Source organism: Hypanus sabinus, chromosome 11 (genome assembly GCF_030144855.1).
Source record: "Hypanus sabinus isolate sHypSab1 chromosome 11, sHypSab1.hap1, whole genome shotgun sequence".
NCBI classification, from domain to species: Eukaryota; Metazoa; Chordata; class Chondrichthyes; order Myliobatiformes; family Dasyatidae; genus Hypanus; species Hypanus sabinus.
The window spans coordinates 36,610,875-36,630,087 of NC_082716.1; the positions used below are offsets into that span (position 1 = coordinate 36,610,875).

General features: G+C 40.0%; 1 protein-coding gene across 1 annotated transcript; it reads right to left on the reverse strand.

Annotated features, from left to right (window-relative positions):
* Nucleotides 1–10,064: 10,064 nt before the first annotated feature.
* Nucleotides 10,065–13,915, reverse strand: klf17 (Kruppel like factor 17). Its single transcript, XM_059984130.1, has 3 exons — nucleotides 13,575–13,915; nucleotides 11,559–12,606; nucleotides 10,065–11,196 (listed from the first exon to the last, which is right to left on the reverse strand). The coding sequence occupies exons 1-3, from the start codon at nucleotides 13,659–13,661 to the stop codon at nucleotides 11,021–11,023; spliced, it is 1,311 nt and encodes a 436-aa protein (XP_059840113.1). The 5' UTR covers nucleotides 13,662–13,915; the 3' UTR covers nucleotides 10,065–11,020.
* Nucleotides 13,916–19,213: the final 5,298 nt, after the last annotated feature.

Sequence of the window (19,213 nt, forward strand, 5' to 3'; positions counted from 1 at the left end):
TGTTGTGGTCCAGCTCATCAAAGCACGTTCTTATGCTTGAGCTTATCGTGCCTTGGGAAGAATGCATGGAGGAGGCCTACGAGCGAAAAAGAGCCAAGCATGAAGATCTGAAGAACAACTGCCAAAGAAGAGGCTGGAGAGCAAAGTGTTGGCCCGTGGAGGTCAGATGTCGTGGCTTTGCAGGCCAGTTGCTCTGCAAAGTAAACACTGCACTTGGAATCATGGGAGAGAGAAGGAGGAGAGCCATTTCTACGATGCAGCAGAGAAAGCATCAAGATGACTCTGGATAAAGAGGGCAGATCCGTGGGTTGCTGCTAGGGCACAGGCTGGGTCTGATCAACCCTGTTCGGGTTGTCTGGGCGAGGGTGTATGGTGTTGTAAGACCCGAAACACCTGACAACCCCAGGTAACATCACTGATGATGTGCCCTAGCTTAGCATCATGCAGATGTTTCTGTAAGAATCACTTCACTGAAACTGATTCTGGTGCAGAAAGTCAGTGTTTCAGTAATTTCACTATATGTCAGGAATATAAACTTGTTGTTAAAGATGCATAAATCAGGCAGATATAGGTGGGCCCTGTTTTTTGAACGTTCTCTTTACAACACCTCGCTGTTGCGAACGACCTGCATTAGTTTACTGTTTTCGCTAACAGAAGGTGTTTTCACTGTTATGAAAAAAGGCAGTGTGCATCTCAAGCAGCTAAGCTCCTCCCCCAGAACTGCATTCTAGCTGCCATTGCTTGAACACGTAGAATTGTGCTTTAAAACTAAGTAACAATTACAGCATGAAAACAGGCCATCTCAGCCCTTCTAATCCATGCCGAACACTTACTCTCACCTAGTCCCACCGACCTGCACTCAGCCCATAACCCTCCATTCCTTTCCTGTCCATATACCTATCTGATTTTACATTAAATAACAATATCAAACCTGCCTCTACCACTTCTACTGGAAGCTCATTCCACACAGCTACCACTCTCTGAGTAAATAAGTTCCCCCTCATGTTACCCCTAAACTTTTGCCCCTTAACTCTCAAATCATATCCTCTTGTTTGAATCTCCTCTACTCTCAATGGAAAAAGCCTATCCACGTCAACTCTATCTATCCCCCTCATAATTTTAAATACCTCTATCAAGTCCCCCTTCAACCTTCTACGCTCCAAAGAATAAAGACCTAACTTGTTCAAGCTTTCTCTGTAACTTAGGTGCTGAAACCCGGGTAACATTCTAGTAGATCTCCTCTGTACTCTATTTTATTGACATCTTTCCTATAATTCAGTGACCAAAACTGTACACAATACTCCAATTTTGGCCTCACCAATGCCTTGTACAATTTTAACATTGCATCCCAACTCCTATACTCGATGCTCTGATTTATAAAGGCCAGCATACCAAAAGCTTTCTTCACCATCCTAACCACATGAGATTCCACCTTCAGGGAACTACGCACCATTATTCCTAGATCACTCTGATCTACTGCATTCCTCAATGCCCTACCATTTACCATGTATGTCCTATTTTGATTAGTCCTACGAAAATGTAGCACCTCACACTTATCAGCATTTAACTCCATCTGCCATCTTTTAGCCCATTCTTCTAACTGGCCTAAATCTCTCTGCAAGTTTTGAAAACCTACTTCATTATCCACAACACCACCTATCTTAGTATCATCTGCATACTTACTAATCCAATTTACCACCCCATCATCCAGATCATTAATGTATATGACCAACAACATTGGACCCAGTACAGATCCCTGAGGCACACCACTAGTCACTGGCCTCCAACCTGACAAATAGTTATCCACCACTACTCTCTGGCATCTCCCACCCAGCCACTGTTGAATCCATTTTACTACTTCAATATTAATACCTAACGATTGAACCTTCCTAACTGACCTTCTGTGCGGAACCTTGTCAAGGGCCTTACTGAAGTCCATATAGACACCATCCACTGCTTTACCCTTGTCAACTTTCCTCGTAACCTCTTCAAAGAATTCAAAAAGATTTGTCAAAATGACCTTCCACGCACAAATCCATGTTGACTGTTCCTAATCAGACCCTGTCTATTCAAATAATTATATATACCTTCTCTAAGAACACTTCCCATTAATTTACCCACCACTGACGTCAAACTTAAAGGCCAATAATTGCTAGGTTTACTCTTTAAACCCTTTTTAAACAATGGAACCACATGAGCAATATACCAATCCTCCAGCACCATCCCTGTTTCTAATGACATTTGTAATATTTCTGTCAGAGCCCCTGCTATTTCTACACTAACTTCCCTCAAGGTCCTAGGGAATATCCTGTCAGGACCCGGAGATTTATCCACTTTTATATTCTTTAAAAGCTCCAGTACTTGCTCTTCTTTAATCATCATTGTTTCCATAACTACCTTACTTGTTTCCCTTACCTTACACAATTCAATATCTTTCTCCTTAGTGAATACCAAAGAAAAGAAATTGTTCAATATCTCCCCCATCTCTTTTGGCTCTACACATAGCTGTCCACTCATATTCTCTAAGGGACCAATTTTATCCCTCACTATCTTTTTGCTATTAATATAACTGTAGAAACCCTTTGGATTTATTTTCACCTTACTTGCCAAAGCAACCTTTTATCTTCTTTTAGCTTTTTTAATTTCTTTCTTAAGATTCTTTTTACATTCTTTATATTCCTCAAGCACCTCATTTACTCCATGCTGCCTATATTTATTGTAGATCTCTCTCTTTTTCTGAACCAAGTTTTCAATATCCCTTGAAAACCATGGCTCTCTCAAACTTTTAACCTTTCCTTCCAACCTAACAGGAATATAAAGATTCTGTACCCTCAAAAATTCACCTTTAAATGACTTCCATTTCTCTATTACATCCTTCCCAGAAAACAAATTGTCCCAATCCACTCCTTCTAAATCCGTTCAGCATCTCCTCAAAGTTAGCCTTTCTCCAATCAAAAATCTCAAACCTGTGTCTAGTCCTATCGTTCTCCATAATTATATTGAAGCTAATGGCATTGTGATCACTGGACCCGAAGTGCTCTCCAACACATACCTCCGTCACCTGACCTATCTCATTCCCTAACAGGAGATCCAACACTGCCCCTTCTCTAGTTGGGACCTCTATGTATTGCTGCAAAAAACTATCTTGCACACATTTTACAAACTCCAAACCATCTATCCCTTTTATAGTATGGGCTTCCCAGTCTATGTGTGGAAAATTAAAATCTCCCACAATCACAACCTTGTGCTTACTACAAATATCTGCTATCTCCTTACAAGTTGGCTCCTCCAATTCTTGCTCCCCATTAGGTGGTCTATAATACACCTCTGTAAGTGTTACTACACCTTTCCCATTCCTCAGTTCCACCCAAATAGCCTTCCTAGATAAGCCCTCTAATCTATCCTGCCAAAGCAGTGCTGTAATATTTTCTCTAACAAGCAATGCAACACCTCCCCTTCTTGCCCCTCTGATTCTATCATACCTGAAGCAATGATTTATCTTGATTTATTTTGTGCATCCGTTAGCAAGATGAGTTCTGAGGTATCGGAAAAGCCTTATGAACATCATTAAGTGTTTTGATTGTGGTGAACTAAGTAAGGACATTGTCTGTGTGTTGAACCATTTGCACTACTTATACCCAGAGAGAAAGAATCTTGAAAGCTGCCGATGTTACTGTTGGTTCTGCTCATAGCAAAATGGTCTCTCTTAGTCGGCATCCAATAATGGATGAAATGGAAAGTCTATTGCTTGAGTGGATTGGCAGGTGCACAAAGCGTAGTGTTCCATTAAGTTATCTTATACTTGAGGAGAAATCAGTCAGTCATTTTAATAAGCTTAAAGAGAAAGCACTGAGCAATGATGATGAAAGTATTGCGAAAGTGGATTTTAAAGATAGTCATTGGTGATTTGATCAGTTTCTGAGTCGAGGGCAGCTACATAGTTTAAAGTTTACTGGGGAGAGTGCTTCGGCTGATACTGAAGCTGCGGAAAAGTTCCTAGCAGAACTAAAGAAAATAATTACAGAAGGTGGTTACTTGTATAAGCAAGTGTTTAACTGTGACGAAACTGCAATTCATTGGAAAAAATTGCCGAGCGCCCCAACCTCCAAAGACTCAGCCTAACACACCATCCATCAGTGTGATCGTTGTCTTCCCAATTCTGGTAAGTGAAACTACACCGTACATACATTATTTCTACTTATATAGGCTGTGTATTTTTATGTGTTATTTGGTACGATTTGCAGCTTCATAGCTTAAAGGTTACTGGAGAGACTGCTTCGGCCACATAGGGAGATTATACGCTACACTAGACAGTGCTGCAATGATTGCAGAAAAGTATTTCTACTTTATATAAGCTGTGTATTTATCATATCATTCCTGCTTTTACTATATGTTACTGTTATTTTAGGTTTTATGTGTTATTTGGCATGATTTTGTAGGTTATTTTTTGGGTTTGGGAACGCTCACAAATGTTTCCCATATAAATAAATAGTAATTGCTTATTCATTTTACGACATTCCACCTTATGAACCATTTCATAGGAACGCTCTACCTTCAGATAGCGGGGGAAACCTGTATTAGATAATTAAAACTAATAAAAGATATAATAAATATCCTGTATCTATAAAAATTAAGATGAATAGTACCTATAAATTACATAGTTACAACTTAGTCATCAATCTCATATAAAGAGTTGGATACTGGGAATTATTTAAATACAGGTTACATAGTCAACCTATAGGAGCAAACTGGAAATATTCATAATTGCAACATTGAATATTCTGATACATAGTATGAAATTTAAGTAGGTGGTCTACATAACAACAGCTGTTGTGACCACTGCCTTCTGGTCGTCCCTGGTGCGTGGTTGCCAATACATTGCAGGACTACCTGCAGCAGGCACTTCTAAAGAGCAGGAAAGGCACCACCAATAGTGTTTCCACAAAGTCCTTTAACTCCATTGGTAAATATTAGTGATGTAATTGAATTCAACATCTCAAGTATTTAGCCCCTAATAGAACAAAGGGGTTGGGGGGTGGTTGCAAAACATGACACAACATCCTGAGACAGATGCTTAACTTCAATCTCTACCAAGGACAAGAGAATGCCATGTTATCAGAGGAAAATATTAAAGCAGATTTACAAAGTCACCTTGGTCACCCATCTACAGGAAAGATTTAAATAAGATTGAAAGAGTACAAAGACAATTTCCAAGGATATTGCTGGAGCTGGAGGGCCTGAGTTAAAAGGAAAGGTTGAATAAGTTAGAACTTTATTCCCTAGAACGTAAAAGATTGAGGGGAGATTTGATAGAGGTATACAAAATTATATGGGGTTTAGATGGGGTAAATGCAAGCAGGCTTTTCCACTGAGGTTGGGTGAGACTACAACTCGAGGTCATGCGTTAAGGGTGAAAGATGAAATGCTTAAGGGGAACTTCTTCATTCGAAGGGAGGTGAGAGTGTGGAATGAGCTGCCAGCGCATGGGGTGGATGCAATTTCGATTTCAATGTTCAAGAGAAGTTTGGATAGATGCATAGATACATGGTATGGAGGGTTATGGTCCAAGTCAATGGGACTAGGTAGTTTAGATGGTTTGGCATGGACTAGATGGGCCAAAGGGCCGGTTTCTGTGCTGTAGTTTTCTAAGACTCTGCACATAGTCTATTACTCCATGACTCTGGTATAACATCCACTTTGACTCATGGGAAACCCTGTAAAAAGAGTTTTGCGTATGGTACTAATACGTCTATCCATTTACTAAGGACAGATAGTCACACAAAGTAATTGGCAGAGGTACTTACCCAAGCTAATATGCTCTTTCTGCCAATTATATCAAGCACCTTCTGCCTTACTACAGGTCCCACATTGAACTTATTAATCACCTCAAAATGAACAGAACTGGAAGTGAGCAAGTTCTGCTTAGTTCTGCTGAAGGAGAAGAATAAATCTTCTAGGCATATGTTTTGCTGTGATAATTGATCTACACAATTGATAATTGGTATAGATTGTTAAATTGGCATTAGATAATCTTTGGTCTTAAGATGGTATATCCACAGAAAATATGATAAATAAAAGCACTAATTTCTGAAACACATGTTACAAAATTATTATACTTTATGATCAAACATAGAAATCTATGATTTTCACCCACTTCTATCTGCTATGATTGCTCTTAATGTTCTTAAATGTTCAGTTTCTAATAAATGGATTTCCAAACATCTGTAATTCATGGGAAATCCACAAGACGGTGCTATTGCACTTTGGGTAACATAATGGGCTTGCTGCTGCCATCTAGCAACAGGGGTTGTAATGCCCTTCTTAAACAGCCAGATAGGTAAAACTTGACCACGGCCGTGTTACCTCTATTTAAAATGTTTGTATATTTAATCTATTCCTAGGTTTCTGAAAATACTGCTGAACTGTGTAACTAGAATGTGGGTGAGAATTACAGAACTTACTTTGCACTTTAACCTTTTCTTTCTCTGATGAGAAAGAATGATTCCCTTCTCTGAAAACATAACTCAATTCGCCAACTTACTAAAATAGAATTAGAAAATGTTGGAAATTCTTAGCAGGCCAAACAGCATATCAGGTGATTAATCCTTAATCAAATGACATAAAGAAAGAAATGGCTGTAAATATCCAGTAGGCCAGGCAGCATTTGTGGAAAGAGTTGCTTCATCAGAAATGGATCTCAGCCCTCAAATGTTATTTTTGCTTATCTTCACACAAATGGTGCTTTAACTGTTTTTTTCCCCCAGCAATTCTATTTTAGATTTCTAGCTTCTGCAGTTCTTTTTGATTTTCATCAAATGTTGCTGCTTGTCCTGCTGTATAATTGCAGAATCTGTATAATTGTATATTTCAGACTCAGGTTTATTATCACCAGCACGAGTCGTGAAATTTGTTAACTTAGCAGCAGCAGCTCAAAGCAATACATAATATAGAAGAAGAAAATAATAATAATAAATAAGTAAATCAACCACAGTACATGTATATTGAATAGGTTAAAATGATGTAAAAACAGAAATAATATATTTTTAGAAATTGAGGTAGTGTTCATGGGTTCAATATCCATTTAGGAATCGGATTTCATCTGCAAGATTTTACTTTTGTGAACATTGTGAGGATAACTCCAGATATTTTGTGATCCTTTAAAATGAACAACCAAAAGATATAACTTTTATGAAGCTTATTTTCTACTAAGTACATTAAATTTACCTTGAAAATTACAAAATATTGCCTAATGACAGAAGTAATTAGAGAGGTGGTTTAACTTAACCCTTCAATCTAAAAAGAATTCATTTGTACTATCAGTTCATCAGATGATTTGTGGGGGTGAACAACTGCCACCTTTAGTTTAGAAAAACACATGTTCAGATTGAGCCTTGCAATGAACCTCGTTTTGCTCAAGCGCCTGGGAGAACAAAGGAAGCAATTTGTTAAGCCTCTCAAGCATGCTCTGTCTTTCAACTTGATCATGACTAATCTGGAACTGAATATTAGTTATACCTTTCAATTCATTTTCCTTCAATATTCTTCACCAATAAACGTCCATCTATGCCAACTCTGAAAACTTCAAGAGATTTTGGGGGAGGGTATTCCAGGTTGATAGCAATATGCTGAGGGAGATGAATAAATTGACAAAACTCATACCCAGGAGTACCTACACTGGGTGACATACTTAGAGGGACATGTGCCCATGGAAGCATGACCATCCAGGGGAAAAGTGAAAGGAAAAACTGTCAAGTCAGATTGGTAACTAAGATGCAGAAAACCAGCTGAAAATAAAACAAACAACCTTTATAAGGCCTTTAATAAAACTCTATGAAAATATTTATGATGCAGGAAAATCATTGTGAAATTACTAATCATGTTGTTAAATTGTGAAATACACAAATATGGAATTGAGATCCATGATGTAATACTAAAATATTAAATTATGCAGTTCTGTTTCTGTATTGTATTACTGCTGAGCTTAATATATATGTATTTTATTTTGTACTAAATATATTCCACATGACTTATGACATTATGGATTAAATCCAAGGGTGGCCAACTATAGGTGATCCTATGAACTACATCTGATCTGAGTGTGCCTGACACTTTTCCTACCGTGGCTCCAACATCCAGCGTTTTAATGTATCAATTATTCCTTTGCAAAAATATGGATTCTGATGGGAAAAAAAGTTGAACTAATGCAATATGGTTCCTTAAGGTGAAGAATTATTTACGTAAATCAATAGTTTTAAACGCAAGTTAATGTTTTCGCATCTCTTACGACTGGAATGTATTAACATTAATTCCTTGACTCTGTATGGATGTAACATTCTCTGTGGGCCTTGACGAAAGTTGATTCGTACATTTGTTATTTAGACGAATGGAATGATTATTTTTTTTAATTAACGTAGGTTATTTTTCGATAACACTCGGATAACGTTAATTATTTTCTTCTATCGCCGATTTAATTCCAAAGCCTTGTTAACATCAAAGCACTGATTTCCGAATAAGATGTTGGCCACTCCCTTAAGTCACCATTATTCAGGAAGTGAGCCTTGAGAATAAGGAAGGCATCGGAAGTCAAGCTTGTTCCAAAACAAATAAAAATTGTTTCAATGCCGCTTGATAATGGTTGACCAGAAACATAAAAGTTACAAGAAAAGGCTTTAGCTTTTCACAGTAACAGTGAAATTAGTCTGCACAAAGCACCCTTGGCGAATTGAAACGTGATTTTCCGTTACTGCGTGACAGGACTGAGAGAATAACAGGGCACCAGATATTTGTGCTTAAACTGTTAAATTGAACCTTGCGGGTTGGAAATGCTCCTCACCAAGTCGCAGACTGGTGCATTTTTTAAAAAAATTATTCTGATCATCACCTTTTCTTTTGAACGGAGATGATTTGAAATTTGAGACAAAAGAAACTGCAAACGCTAGAATTGAAGAGCGACAATTCGTCTGCAGGAGCAACTCTGCAGGTTGAGTAGAGCCTGTGGGAGGTGGGTGGGTTAGAACTTAAAGCTCAACTGACAGTAAAACAAACTTGTTTAGTTAAGGAACAGGACTCTTTACGTCCTATTTGCTCAACAGGTGCCTGTTGACAATTAAGGAACTGAAGGTTTGTGAAATTGTTGGTCTTCAAATATGGAAAGACCTTATTGATCACCCCACCTTGGTTAGGTGTAACTTTGTCGTCACCTCCAGATCTAAAACTTCGAGGCTCGGCAGCCGAAATGGGATCGGACTCCTGTAAGTACCCCGCTCTCTTCGGCACGGCACGCAGATATTCGCAGTGGTTCTTCAGCCCTCCTTGACTACATTGGGAATTTACCGCGGATTAATATTGAACCGTAAACCTGTGGAAGCTAACAGCCGAGTCCGTGTCACATCGCGGGCCAAGACCCTCGGCTGAATCAATATCATGAACAGAACTACTGCGTTCCTCGCATTTCAGCTATGAGTTACAAATTCTTTTTTAAAAAAAAGACACGATTTCTTGTATGCTTTCTTATCAGTACATAAGGAAGATGTGAAAAACAGAAGATTAAATATGCATGGAGCTTGACTTGCCTTTTGCATTTACTTACCAGAATAAATGAAACTCGGCGGGTGAAGTACCTTCGCATTAGTCTGAAGCAGGTGATAATGGCCTTTTAGCAAAATCCGGCTACAGCATTCTCTGCTGCTACAGCAAACTCCAGTCATTCTGGGCCAAGTGGGCATGTCTCTATGCCGGGAACTGCAAAACTGTTCAGACCAATAGCCGTATTTAAACACTGAGTGGAAACTTTGGGTGTTCAGAAAGCCAGCGTAGTAGGTTTATTAAACAACGTTTCTACAGTATATGCATATATGAACACTTATATACCAACGCACACAAACACAAGTTTATAACAGCAATTCAAAAGAATGATGAGGGCCTTTCTTTGCTTCCTTTGCAATGGGGTTTCTAATAGGGTTCTTTAGTGCCACTAAAGCTACTGCAAGGGAGGAATAAAAGGATAATGGGATCCCAGCAGGTTAGGAATGTTTATAAGGCTTTTAAAAGAAACGCTTTACAAATGTGTTTTAAACAGTTTATTTGTAATATAAACAAAAGAAAACGAATACAACGAATCCATTGGAGATACCTGATAATGATATTGTAATTGCTCGCTTTGTATTCCCATCCGTGAAACAGCAGTTAGCTTCCAGTGTTTGATAACTCGGAGTCAACAGGACCCGATTACAGGAGAAACACACGCACAGACGCACAAAAACACACATACACATATATTGCACTTTGAACAGTTCTTCCGATATTTCGACTTTATCTGCATACTTTTGCTTTCATATCGAGAACTGTAACAAGAAGGCGAGCCGTACTATGAGAATGTTTACACTGCTTTTGTCGTTGTATTCACTGCAGTTTTTTTTTCAAGTATTTCTTTATATACAAAGCAAACAAAAATATATATATAAAAAATAGTTCAACTACTTCATTGGAGGCAGTACCTGGGTCATTTCCTCGTCAAAGATGGTGCCAATTTAAACCAACGCCCTGCCCAATCCAAATAGAAAAGGTTCAACACAAAATGGACTTTAATTTAACTTGTCTATTAAGTGAACAGTTCACAAAGTAAATAAGCTCCAGTACTAGAGAATCCGCAATAATACAACTTAAAACAGCAATATACTTTTGCTTTACTTAAATTGTTTATGCATTGAATTTCAATCCAAACAATATAAGCTATATACACATTGAATGTACAACTGGGTCCGGCCCTATTTCTTTTGCATAAAAAGCCTCCCCACCCATTCCCTCTCCAGCTGAATTTGTAAGTTCTAATACTTCTGTTTTCTTTCTGGAAGACATATCCGGGTGACAAGAGATTTTATTTTAAATACTGAGTAATAATTTAGTGCTTCTTTTTTTTTAAAAAGATCCTTTATATACATAAAATGGCCATTACCCAGTATCAAAATTTTGTAAATAATAAGCTCTGTATAAATAGTATGCCCAAACGCGCCCTTGCTGTTTACATGTGCCTCTTCATGTGCAAGGCAAGGTGGTCAGATCTGGAGAATGCCCTCTCACAGAGGTGGCACTGAAAGGGGCGATGACCAGTGTGTTTGCGATAGTGGCGAGTCAATTCGTCGGATCGCGCGAACTTCCAGCCACATCCGTCCCAATTGCAATGATAGGGCTTCTCACCTGGAGAGGCAGACACAAGAAGAAAGTTAGGTCTGAAACTTCTCAGGAAACAATTTCCCACATCTTCCACCCTGCTAAAAACAATTCTCTGCAAACTTTACTAATAATTTTATTTTCCCATAAACTCCTATGTGTCATTCTTTGAAAGCCCCAAAATTGTCTTTTTTTTTGTTTATTTTTCCTGTTCATTTGTTTGTTCACAGCGTAGTCTAAGGCTGAGAAATCTTGTTAAAAGATTTATCAAGTTTTGAAATCTACTTTCCCTGCAGTTACAATACCGGAGGTTGGCATGGTAATATCATGTGGGCGGTTCAAGGAACCCGCAGAGAGGGACTCCGAGCTGTTCGATCTGCACTACTCACCTGTGTGAGTCCTCATGTGCGCCTTGAGGTGCGAACTCTTGGTGTAGGTCTTGCCACAGCCCGGGAACTCGCAGTTGTGGGTGGCGGTGCGTTTCCTGGCCCAGGATCGACGGCCCCGCTTGGGCTTACTGTCCTCCGGGGCGGAGACGGGAGGGAAGAAGTCCAGCAGAGGGGACGATGGCGGGGTCAGCATCATCCCGTGCATGCCTGCGTGCACCTTCCGAGGGTCTCGGTAGACGTTGAACTGTCCGTGAAACTGGGGCGCCGCAGGCTGGCCGTAATGGGGCGGGTAGGAGGCGCCGATCTGATACTGATGAGGCACAGAGAGGTTGGGGGGGCGGTGCACGTCTGGGATTGCTTGGTAATCCTTGGGCACCAGTTGGCCAACGTGAGGGAGCCTGTGGTGGCCAAAGGTCGGGCGGTGCACTGGTTGCTGCGGCGGATGGGAATGATGGCGCAATGGAATTAGGTTCGGCTTCTGATCGATCAATAGTCCCGACGATGTTCCTGCATGCATACAGGACTGATTGGCCTGCGGCTCCCGCTTCATCTTGTGGCTCAGGTGCTGAATATCCATGGGCATGGATCTCGGCACGGTGTTGCCCACGTTGGGAGACCGCAGTTCTGTGTATTCTCTTATTTCCAAAGCAGATTTGATGCCAAAGTCCTGATTGACCTCGCAAGCACTCGGGAAGGCGTTCGGCAAATCCGGTGTGAGCAGTTCAGCCACCAGGCTTTGGGTTGGACTGCCGGCAAAGTTGGTGTTGCCGAAGTTATTCGAGGGAGGGTAGGGGCCATCGTTCTCATACACAGTGCCGCAACTCTCGGGAGTTTCCGGCAGGGGGTAGGCTGAATGCTGCCCTCCCGTGCTCCTGGGCTCAGAGCCCATCGTGTTGGATAAAATAAAATCCAAATCCACGAAATTCCCCAAGTCGTCTTCCTCTTTTTTGACGGGATGGTTTTCAAGAGAGTTGAAGGCGGCATTGTTGGTGGGTCTTGTCTGATAGCCACACTTGGAGACGGAGACAGGTTCGTCAATCTTCCACCTCTGTTCAAACGAAAACAATGAGAAATAGTGAGGCCAAACCAAGTTACAAACCGTCTCCACCTGCCAAAAACGGTATTACCTCCCTCCCACCACACACACATTTATCCCCAGAATCACCCCCCCCCATAATGTGAATAAGTCCAGTTATTCTCGAAGGAATCTCGCAAGTATATTCAATTGATGCAACCAACTCTCCCAAACGGCCAAACCAGTTTAGAATTCTTCAAAGGCTCGTTTTTATTTGCACAGTTCACGGGAATGGAGAAAAACGGTTGTCCGAGTTCACCTGATTCACGCTTTTGATGATAAGTTGAACGACAGCATTCCTTTCGCATTAAAAGTTGGGAGCTAAACTATATTGTGTGCTGTCAACTCCTGATATTTAGCAACAGCGGACGGTTTGACATACCATATGTTTACTTTATTTTATTTCCTCCCCAGATCGCTGATAATTATTTTTAAAGCTTGTGAGGCTGATTTAAATATGTATTTTAATGCTTCACAACTGCTGACAGTGAGAAATGCTGATCACACCTTGCCATTACGAGCTGAAGATTAATTGAAACGTTGCACGCAACCAAGAATGGAAGGAGACAGCTACAGATTGCGCTGATTGTGTAATATTTATGGTTTACACAGTGCACTGTAAAATCACTCAGAACGGCGTTGGTTAGCTTCGCAATAGCTGTTTATCAATATAATTATGTTTGTTTAAGTCTTGACTTAGTAGAAATTCACTGGATATAACCAATTGCAAAACTTTATCAGCGCTGAATTCAATTTTGTGTTTGCAACTAGCAACTTAATACTACTTGATAGTACACAATTTAAAACCAACTCCGATTAAATTCAGGTTAAATTAAATTTCACGTATGTCATAAGAAATGTTAAAAATGTTTATCTCTCTTCTCATTCTCTCTCTCTCTCTCATATACACACACACTCACACAACAGATAGTAAAACTTACGTTGATCATCTCGTTTTGCTTTTGCACCAACGCTTCATGGCTGGCAAAAGTCGCAATGGAAGGAAGCATGGTTTCTGTCAGAGCCATTGCTGCTCCCCTCACTGCCGAGCGTCTTCGCAACAAGGTTCTCTGAAGAATGAAGCCAGATTCTTGCTCCTAGTTCCAATGTGTAAAACCGTCTTCGGACTGGGAATGTGTGAGAAGTTTCTGTCAGAGTAAAAAAGTTCAGAGTGTTCACCAACTCCGGGAATAGGGAATGTTAACACTCTTCCTTTACTTTGATTGGCTAAAAGTCAATCAATATAAATAAGCTAATTAGATGTCATCCAATCAAGTGCGGCGGGCTTCAGCTTCCCACCCCTTTCAAGAGAAAACATAATCTTCAAGTGGTTTTCCGAACTGTAATTGGTGGGGCTTTGCTTCATGAAGGAGAAAGGGGAGAGGCAGTGGTTCTTTCTTCGCTTGAGGCTGTCTTGAGTGCGGTTAAACTGTGCTGTTAAGAGAGTTCTGATTTTGACCAATGGTGTCGCTAACGTCACAAAAAGCGAAGCGGGCAGTGTTACGGACGTGATCTAAATTTAGTGTTGGTATAAAAGGGGCTTCAGGGGAAGCGGAGAGTGAGTCCACCCCGAAGCGCTATTGTCTTGCTTCAGCAGAGCATTTGCTGGTAGTGGACCGTTCGCGAACACCAGCAACGCAGTTAGTCAGATTTTGTGGGACATAACAGGTGACGTCCCAGGAACTTTTACACGACATGCCATCAAACAATGTGTGCAGATTGAAAAGTACACCTCCACATTCAGTTTTCACCTACCGAACCCAAGCGCTTTTGTGAAACATCGATACACTTGTTCTCATTTAAAGTTAAGCGTTATATTATGTACCTGACTTAAGGCAGTGTTTAGTTAGGTTCGCACCCGCCTCCCGATTCTGTACACAGAAAATCAATGTAATGACAATACGTGGTTAAGTACGTGTCCCATGTTTACCAATGGTATGATGGGATACTTTCTTCGGTGAAGTTTGCCTCAGCATACTGAACGTTCTTAAAGCTGTGCTTTTTTATTATGAGGCTGGTTCCAATATGGCCCTGCAAGGTACAACTTGTTTTGCAAATGCATAAACTGATTTAAAGTGAGCTTGTAAAATTCACTTTCCGATGTATTTTGTTAATGGGTGTTCATTTTTTTCAGAGAAGTTATCCTGACAATGGATCATGGGTCATGATCAGTTTTAGAAAGTCATAGCATACTCTTGATCGTTGTATTATGTAACTTATTTTGTTTTGTTTTTGGTTTGTTATTAGGTATATATTTAACGTTTCTGACAAGCAAACAAACTAATAACTTATGGTTACAAATAAATCGAAGGGAAGGGAAAGTCGAAGGGAACAAGGGCTGGAGGAGACATTAAATTGCGAGGTGCGGGCAAGAGTTGCTATTACGCCACTCACGTTGGATATTTCTGGTGGGAGAATTCATTGAGTAGTCGACATAGGGGAGGGGGAATAGCTAGGCTGAACCGGGCGCGAGCAAACCCTCTCGAAAGGAAACATTATCTCTTTAAAACTGTTCTTTAATTGTAACATTTGCAATGTAAACAGGGTAGATAAATCCATCTTCTAAGATTGAATGAAAGTAATAAAAAAATGGACAGTAAACAAAAGTAAACAAACAAACTTAGAGGACAAGAGAGAGCCAATGAAAGGGTTCCTGAATTGAGAACAGAGCATCTTGGTAAAATGGCAATCGTTCAGTTAGTTGGACATTGAAAGTGGTTTCAAAAACCAAAATTGTTTCTTGGAATTGGAAGATTGAATAAGTGACAGATGAAATGCATTGGACGTAGATGATACCTTTTGAGTAACAACTTGCTCCAGGTTACTCTTGTGGTTCAGTGCTTGCAACAAGAAACTATGTTACTTATAGAGGCAGCTCACATTTTAAGTTTAAGTTATCAGCTCCCATCTATCCTTTGACCCACTCGATCTTAATGTTAACATCTTCCCTTCTCCACCGATGCTTTCGTTTCAGAGACAAACGTATTTTGAAATAAATGGTTCGAGAGTGTCGGGAATAGCGTGAAAGTCAGGTTGTAGTTTTTTTTCAAAGCAATGTTGCAAGTTGACGGGCGAAGAACACACGTACCTCATTTTATGTGGTGCTTTTGTCACACGACACAATCTAACTCAGTTTCAGATTTCGTTTATCTTCGCTGCTTTTTAAGATTCGATCAAATTAATTACCTGAAGAAGTGGATGCTTTAAAAGTGACTTAACATTTCCAGCAAGTTGTAGCAAAGAGGCTGCTTGTTCATGATACCCCCAGAGCGGAATTCACTTTTATGAAGAGTCACTTAATTTGTGCTATTTAAAGCCGGTATAGTGGGACGGATAGAACCGAGAAGTTTTGTCCATTTTTTAACACCTGAAACATTGGAGGCAAATCAGAACATTTTTCCACCCGCGAACTGAAAACTTAAAAGCGCACCTGAACACTCTCCAGTGTGGTTTCTTTGATGAGGTGCCCGTTTCAGATATAAATTCTGATTTCTTTCTGAACGATGTCGGACCCTCCCTGATTGAAAATGTCCGGTGTTCGTTGGCAATACAAGAACATCTTTTAGTAGATTCAACACGACACAGACTCGTTTCGAGCCAACTAAATACAAATGATATGACTCATCTAACTGAAATTAGGTGTATCAATAATTTGGAAGGAATCATTTTTGCTTACATTCAAAAAATTCAAGAGGACTTCAGTGTCGCTCATCATCAAAAGCAATACGTAATTTAAATGAAAATTTGGAACATCGAAAGGAAAGAATTCCATTATTTTGTCACAGTTGATAGAGTAACAACATTCAATTGTGACATAAAAGGTTGTTTGAGACCTGAGTCTAAATTTCACTGGGCGGACTGAGCGCGCATAAACAAAAATATAACCCCTCATCTACCTACACATTTTGCAGATGTGCGTGTTCACGGGTGATTCCTGTCTTTACCTGGTTGCTGGAAGAATGAAAAACTTGTTAACTTCTTATGACAGTTGGAGGTGAAGGTGGAGTTTGCTCAATTGACTAAGCTGGATATTGATTATCATAACACCTTCGGCTATATTAATTCTAGAAATAAAAGTCATTTGTGATGCATCGCCCTGTTGTGTAAACAAGCGAACAACTCTCAGTTATTATTAAGACTTTTCTTCGATTATTTGGGGCCACGAGTACTATGCCTTACAATATATTATTCAACCTGATCTGCTCCAGGGCTGCGAGTTTAGCTCTATTGTTGTGGAGAAATCGAAAATTCAAAGAATTGATTCTTAACCGCGAGGTAATTCATCCTTATTTCTGATTTGACAGTTCCCTAGGAGGACTAAGAGAGCCTTATCAGGGCAAGAGTTCAAGACTAGAGGCGTGGAATTACCACAGAGACAACCGATAGGAAAGTATATGTGTTCTCCTGAATCTTATAGCACCGTGGACATGCAAATTATCAAAATACTCATTTTAGAAATGGAAAACATAATTTTCAGATGTACGGTATTCAGCATGGCCAACTGTAATAATGACTGAATTTGGTCAATACAACCGCAGTAAGCGATCTTTCTGTTGACACATTTTTCGATAGGATTTGTAATTTTTTTGGGTAAGAATGTGATTGTTGGAGAGGGACACTTGTCCTGCAACGGTTTTAGTGCGGATTACACGACAGATCCATATAATTTAACTGGCATTTAATCGATATTATCTCACTACGTTTCACTTCAAGGAACCGGCGTATTCTTCATTCTTTTGAAGTTATTTTCGATTATTTTAACTATATCCCTTAAATGCGTTCGAAAGTAAAGATTTAGCTTGTAAAAGGGAATATTACCAGTTCATGGAAACATTTAAATATACATTTTCCATATCGACCTCGTTCGCAAATAGCCGAGGTCAATACATACTTTATATATCTGCAGAAGTATGTTGTCCTGGCAAAGGTCTTTATTTGTATTTGTGTCCGGAGGTGGTGACGAAGAGGAAAGCACATTGGCTTTAATGAACTTGTGTGAGGGATCAGCGAGTGCCCTGCTCGAAGCTCTGTTGTGGCCGGAGTTCTTCGCCTCGTCTTCTCTTTATATACCCGTGTTATTTTTAACCCAGCACGCAAATCATAATCAGAAAGTCGCATTGTTTCTCTTCGGGACCAGAAGGAAATGGGAATGTTACGAGTTTCCTGAAGGAGTTTGGGCTACGGCGTGTGACAGAGACAGCAGCTGAACGAGGGAAGTTGGCCCAATTCCAGCTTTGAACTTTCACTGGTCAAAAAAAAACGCAGAGAAAGAGCAGCGGGGAGAACATAATCTGCACGATTCAGTTCAATATGGAGCAATAAGTAACATTTTATCATAAATTCTATGACATTTCGTTATGTCATAGAATTGTAACTAAGAATCAGAAATTAAAATATAAAACACATGATTTTGGATATGGAGATACTGGACACATTTAAGGCGGCACTGCCAGAAGGATGTCCCGTCTGACTTTTCTTTGATAGAATGATAGGGAACATTTACCAGTTTTCTGACGTTCTCTCCGGCACTCTTGCTCTCGTACCTGAGTTTCGGTGCACAAAGCTGTTCTAAGCTAGCCGTCATTGATTATTCTAACTGTATGGCTGGGTTATCACACCTCTCTTGGCATGACCACAGGTATCACAGACTGCAGTGGTTCAAGGAGACGACTTCTTTCATAGGGCAGTTGGGAATGGGGATTAAATCTGGATACCCTCATTCCAAATGCTAATACGGTTTCTGCTCTCAGCAGAAGATTTCACTTGACCTTGTGAGATTTTCTTCGTGACCCCGGTAAATGTTGTCCATTAGCGAAACTTCAGTCACTAGATCTGTGACTACATATAGATAAACTAAATTATACTGTTTTCAAAGTGGTGTGTTGATTTCCCAGTCTGATTTCTGAGAGCAACTTTATTCTTCTAATGTACGTGCACAGGCTTTATAAAACATAAATGTAAACTGTAACATCTACAAAACAATATCTGTCTGCATATACTGAAATAGCTTAATGATCTAATTTAAAAAATGCCAATGAGACCTGTAGAACCAGGTTTAAGAATAATCCAATCACCAAGTACCGAAAGTATGCAGGAGACTTTTACTAGTTCATTGGCTGAGGAAGGCACAGAAGTGGACAAGGTTGACAGTGTTTGTCCTGATGCCCAGGATATGTGGTTGGAATTTCAACTGGGAGTGATGCCAGTTGCCTTGTTCAGCCTTGCATAGATGCTAGGGAGATAAAACCAATGGCAATGAGTTTTTCCAGGGTCTGATGACAACGATAATGATGTAGATAACGTTTCTTCTCACTGAATATTGGAATCTGGGCAAGCGGTGTGACTGACCAATCAGGCGTTGAATGATGGGTGAAGGTTCTGCGGGGCTAGTGACGAGAGTCCTAAAATACATATGGAAACTGATGTAATGACACCGTCAGTGATATCAAGCACATGATAAGTAGGAAGGGGAAAGAATAAGTTCCTGGGAGACATGGTGAGGGAGTCTTGACTTTTGAATATACTGTAAGTATAGGTGATGTCAGTGCCATTTATTAGGGAGACAAGCATCTCGGGATGA